At 43.4% G+C, this 5,640-nt stretch overlaps 1 protein-coding gene across 1 annotated transcript in view; it reads left to right on the top strand.

Annotated features, from left to right (window-relative positions):
* FGD3 (FYVE, RhoGEF and PH domain containing 3) overlaps positions 1 to 4,594 on the top strand; it is a gene marked incomplete at its 3' end in the record, with an annotated part of 42,483 nt that extends 37,889 nt beyond the window's left edge. Inside the window, exons 15-16 of the mRNA XM_010018044.1 lie at positions 4,163 to 4,195; positions 4,474 to 4,594. Of these exons, the coding sequence (XP_010016346.1) occupies positions 4,163 to 4,195; positions 4,474 to 4,594 (154 nt within the window). The remainder of the gene's footprint in view (positions 1 to 4,162; positions 4,196 to 4,473) is intronic.
* Positions 4,595 to 5,640: the final 1,046 nt, after the last annotated feature.

Raw genomic sequence — 5,640 nt, 5'->3', positions numbered from 1 at the left:
GGCGGGGGTTGGAACTGGGTGAGCTTTAATGTCCCTTCCAACACAAACCATTCTGTGGTTCTGTGATTTCCAGAAGCATCTGCTGGTTTTCTGCCCTGTTGTGGGTGTCTCCAAATGTGTAATGTGTAAATGGAAAATACACAGCAGTATAAGTATAATGAGAAGAAAAATATTTGACATGCCTTTGTTTCTCATGCATCTGCCTATAGAAGTGTCTCACAGTGTGCTTTTATTGCATGTACAGCATTGAGGCCTCATTTCTACTTCCCGTCCCAGACAGAATGAAACATAAAGCAAGTCATAAACCACAGAACAACAGCCTCCTGAGCCCATTGGTTCTCTTGCTTTTCCTTCCAGCCCTTCAGTATTTCCTCCCCCCTTCTCAGAAGCAAATGAAGGCTCCAGTGGTTCACTAAGCAGGCCAGCCACGGGCCTTCACCTTGCAGTCACTTAGGTCTAGGTAGGAGTTGTACCTCTCATGGAGGAAACTGTCAAGATTTAGAGAGTTAAATGCAACTGTAGGGTAAAAGCACAGTAGTGGCTGAAACAACCCAGTCTGAAAGAAGTTATTGTAGATCCTGCCTCTGAACAGATTTTATCCAAGTATTTTCTCATGTCAGGTTCACCAGGTTCAAAACAGAGCTGGGTACAGGAAGAAAGATGAGAAATACAACAATTATTCAAGTGCATTAGTATCAAGATTAGTTGAAGACAGGGCAGCTTTGTACTTCCCTCTTAACATACATCAATAGTAAATACTGTAGCTTGTGTAATAAAGGACACAGATGCAAAGTGACTGTTACATTTATCTTTGATGAACAAGGTTTGTAAATGACAATGCATGTCCTTGTTTTCTACAAAAGCCTCTCTTTTCAGATGGCGATAGGTAGAGTATGTGGCAAGGTCAACCTGAGACGCTGCTGGGTGGGATTAGGAGACTGCCTGTGCAGCAAGGTCCCATGGTTTCACAGGGATGGAAAGCCAAGGGCCGCTTAATTCTTCTCCAGTGTCAGCAGTTAAAAAATATAATACCGAATAAGTCTTTCTTATGTAATTGCTCATTGGAATTTGCCAAGTCATAAAGAAAGTATGTTTTCTTTTTCATTATATTTTCTACAGCTGCAATAGCAATGTTTCAAACTCTTGTGTTCTCACTGTATTCTCATAATGTTGAGGAATATTATGACACATTTCTGGTATTCATCAAACACTAAAGGCCTCTTTATACACGGCCTTTTTTGATTAATGGAGTTAGTATTAAACGCTTATTGTATGCTACAGCACAAGTTAAAATACAATGCTCGGAAAGAAAAGCTCGTGCGTAACTGTCATAACAAATCTTGGCCATTATAACACCCTTTTTGCTTTCTTTCCTTTGTTAAATATATGGGTTGTGTATTTCTGCTAGTGAACACTGCCTAGGCTGTTTCACATTGAGAAGGAAGTCAAGTATGAGATCCATTAGAGTGTTCAACTGGAGTCTTGCCTGTGTTATAGAAACATGAATGTGGGTGACGATGTCTATTCCTGTTAAAGTACAAAAAATTAACCAATTTCTACATGAAGCAGTCCATTCAATTCATGTTAGAGGAACTTTAGTATTTTTCCTGTGCAGGCACCTGTAGGTATCAGTTGAAAGCAAACAACTGGTTTTGTTTAGCATTCGTCAGCATTATCTTCCAGTCACATCTCACAAGGCTAAAAGGTGCCTTCATTTACGCTCTTACCATTCCAGTAACACTAGTGATGATGTTACCATCAAAATCGAATGACTTGTTATGTTATATGCAAATTCTAGTAAGGAGAGAAAAATAGGTTGACCACTGAGGTAATTTCTCTGATCTAAAAACTGAAGGGGAGCCCATCCCTAGCCAGGGGAAGGAAAATCAGTCTTCTAAAACAATTAATAGCATTGGTATAAAAATCAGAGCAAGAAATGGCTGACCTTAGCCTATATATGTGATATAAATAACAAAGTTACTCTGTAGGTTGCTACTGCTCAGTAAAAGCTTTCCAAATCGCCTTAATTACATGCCTGCCTTGGAGGAGTCTGATAGAGCCTGAGAGGAACATTTGTGCTGGTGATTAATCCAATGCATTGTTCAGTTTGTGTAATCCAGTGGGACTGGTTACATCTGGTTCTTCACTGAAATTCTGCAGTCTGCTTTTGTGGAGGGAAGCCTCAGATTTGCAGGAATTCTGGTTTTCTGAGCAATTGGTATATGTGTGTATGGGGCTGTGGTGATTTTCCTGAATGAACAAATCCACCTGGCTGTGCTTCCCCAAGCTGAATTCCAGTACACCCTATGTACTTGTATACAAGTTTGAAACATTGCTATTGCAGCTATAGAAAAGATAATAAAAATAAAAAAAGCCAATCCAATTAGAAGTAACTAATTGTGGATTTGGCCTGTAACGCCAGGGTGGTTTCAGCAGCTCTGCTGAAAAACAGTGTGCTTTCCTCTGTACCCAGGGAGGCTGAAAGATGGGAGAGAGGTGTCAGCTTAAAACTGATATTTTGTTTTTCTTAATTGGCCTGAAAACCTGTTTTAGTGACTTCTGCAAGTTAGACATAACCACTGAGGTGAGAGTTTAGAGTGAGTGGCACGATTTCCCTAATGCTGGTGCCACCAGCCTCTGCTCAGTGTAATTGCTGCTGTCTTTCCTCCCACCCCCACATGCCCACATCCTGTGTTAAAGAAAAGCTTTGAAGAAGCGGAAATTCGTTGAGCGAATTGTTCTTTCTCAAGTGGATTTAAGCTGTGACTTAGTGTGTGCTAGTGCTTTAAACGGAAGGGGCGGCTGTCAAGGAGTCCAGAATCTGTGTAACATACAAAGGTCCTGTCCTCACCTGGTTGATTTTCAGAAAAACTGTAAAATATCTCTTCTCTTTTGACTTAGAGGAAATGTTTCTTCTGCCAGTAGTGTGTTAAATGATCGTGTCAAGCAAGCGAAAATGAAGAGTTACCAAAGCTCTTCTCATGAAGGAGTTGTGCCAAGGGAACATGATGCAGCCAAATCCTTGGGGCGTGTGTCTCCATGCAGACACTGCCTGGCTGGGGGTGCCCCAGGCTTCCCACAAGGAGCTGTTGTTCCCTTGCACACAGCCATCCGGACTAGGAAGAAAGAATGCTCTTTATTTATTTAACAAAGAGAACAAAACAGGGGTCTGCTTGAAGTTTTCTGTGAAACTGTATTTTTGTGAACTGCACATTATGATGTTCATGGTCTTCAGTTTATCAGAAAATTGTACGATTGTCTGGAGCCAGGCTGAGAGAGCTGGGCTGGGTCAGCCTGGAGAGGAGAAGGCTTCTTAAGGGGAGACCTTAGAGCAGCTCCCAGTGTCTAAAGGGGCTACAAGAAACCTGGAGAGGGGCTTTGGACAAGGGATGGAGGGACAGGACAAGGGGAATGGCTTTAACCTGCCAGAGGGGAGATTGAGATGAGCTCTGAGGCAGAAGTTCTTCCCTGTGAGGGTGCTGAGGCACTGGCACAGGGTGCCCAGAGAAGCTGTGGCTGCCCCATCCCTGGCAGTGTTCGAGGCCAGGTTGGACACAGGGGGTTGGAGCAACATGCTCTAGTGGAAGGTGTCCCTGCCCATGACAGGGGGTTGGAACTGGATGAGCTTTATGGTCCCTTTTAACCCAAACCACTGTGTGATTCTGTGGGTGACTTTATGTACTAGCTTAGGTGCTTAGCTTAAGAGGCTGAACTTGCTTGGCTATCTAGACAGATGATAAAGTGTCTGCTGCCCAGAGCAGTTGACAGTAGGTCCTTGGTGTGGCTGTCCCTGTTGTCCTGTGTAGCTTTATATTTCATCATGGGTGGGAAACAGCCTAAAGAAACTCCTAATTTAAGCATTTGAAGTTGGGTGGTGCAAAAATCCACTGTCAGCACCGTTCACTTCTTCAGTCAAGCCATTTTCCCCAAAACCTTCACTTTTCCTCCCCGTGAACAGAAGGGTACAACACACTCACTAAGTTAACAGCATTTGCCTTGCTTAACCAAGTCATGTTGCAGCAGAGGGGGAAGAGGTGAGCACTGGAAGGAAAGCTGCTCTTGAGAAGCCCACGTAGAATCATAGAACAGTTTGGGTTGGAAGGGACTTTCGAAGATCATCCAGTCCAACCCCCCTGCAATGAGCAGGGACATCTTCAACTAGATCAGTTTGCCAGTTCCTCCTTACCAATGGGCGGTGGAGATGAAGTCGCTCAGTGGCAGGAAGGGCACAGGCAGGCAGAGAGGGACGTGGGGGATTGGCTTTAGCAATCTGAGATCACATCATGGCACCCCAGAACCACCCAGTGGCTGGCCATCCACCCACCGCACACCATCAGCAGAGTTGATGGGAATTCTTTTCTAAAAAGGTATGAAACACACAAGGCTCCTGGGCAGCAGGAGAACTCTGTGAGCTGATTTGCAATCTTTAAAAAGAAAAGAAAATATCACAGAATTGTACTTTTCATTTCAGAGTGATTCCTGTAGGAAATCTTCCAAATCCAAGCGAGACAAGGAGAAACAGGCTTGCAAGAGCTGCAGCGAAAGCTTCAACTCCATCACTAAAAGGCGGCACCACTGTAAGCAGTGTGGGGCAGTAAGTATCAGGATGCACTAAGCTCTTTAGGTTCTTCTGCTGAGACTGTTGAAGACATTTGTTAATGTTTTTCAGAGCAGGAACTAAAAGATGTTCTGGTTCATGGCAGGTCATTGACAGCAGATCTTTCCACTTGCTTTACTCCCTGGAATCAGGGGAAAAAAAGAGCAAAACTCTGGTGCAAGGGGCCTAGTCTGTGCTGGTTTAAAGGCAAATACAGTGCCTCCATGGATAAAAGGAAAGGTAGTGCCTTCCCTGGGAATGTGCGTGTGCCTGGGGAGGGAGCTGTCCCCTGTATTTTGTGTGCAGAAACAGAACGGTCTTCTGGCAGCCTTACTTCATAAAGCAGCTCTTTCTAGGATGAACAGCAAGCGTACAATATTAAAGATGGATGGGTTCCTCTTCCCCTAAAGCAGAGTTGTCAAGAATTGCTTGGTGTTTCCTCTTGCTTGAAAAGTCATAAAAAACCAGTCCTGGAGATTCAAAGCCAGGTTACTGAAGGTACTTGGCCACCCTTCCCCAGTGCCATTCACTGACAGCTTAATTCTTGGGGGTTTTTCTCTGCAAATCACCACAGCCAAAATGAGGTTGATTTCTGTAAATATGACTTGAATCCTGCCTGCTGTGACTTCAGTTGCACAGTTCAGTGTTCCTAATGTAACTAGGGCAGAATAGTGTTACTTAAATACCATTATTCATTTGAACTGCAGATAAATTTTCAGCTGAAAAGAGACACGTAAGTGTGTAATTAAGATTTTTTAAAAAACCTCAGTTCCAGCAATTGAAATAAAATTACTGTGGAGGAGACACTTTCTGCACTGGGGTTGGGATTTTTCAACCTTCTCAGTTTGTTTTTATTAATAATTACTAAAATAATGAAATACATTTCTGGAGGTTTAAAATGTTGCGTTGCAAATATTAGCTTCCCCATGGCCAGAGAGAGAACAAGAATTGCATTGTTAATAATCTGCTGTTAAACAGTGGTTGGTTATGCCATGTTTAGCCCTGTTGGCAGACCCCTCGTGTTGACCAACCAGGTGGCTTTT

This window comes from Nestor notabilis, unplaced genomic scaffold (genome assembly GCF_000696875.1).
Source record: "Nestor notabilis isolate BGI_N333 unplaced genomic scaffold, ASM69687v1 scaffold927, whole genome shotgun sequence".
In the NCBI taxonomy this organism is placed as follows: domain Eukaryota; kingdom Metazoa; phylum Chordata; class Aves; order Psittaciformes; family Psittacidae; genus Nestor; species Nestor notabilis.
This window is presented reverse-complemented; position numbering and strand designations above follow the sequence as displayed.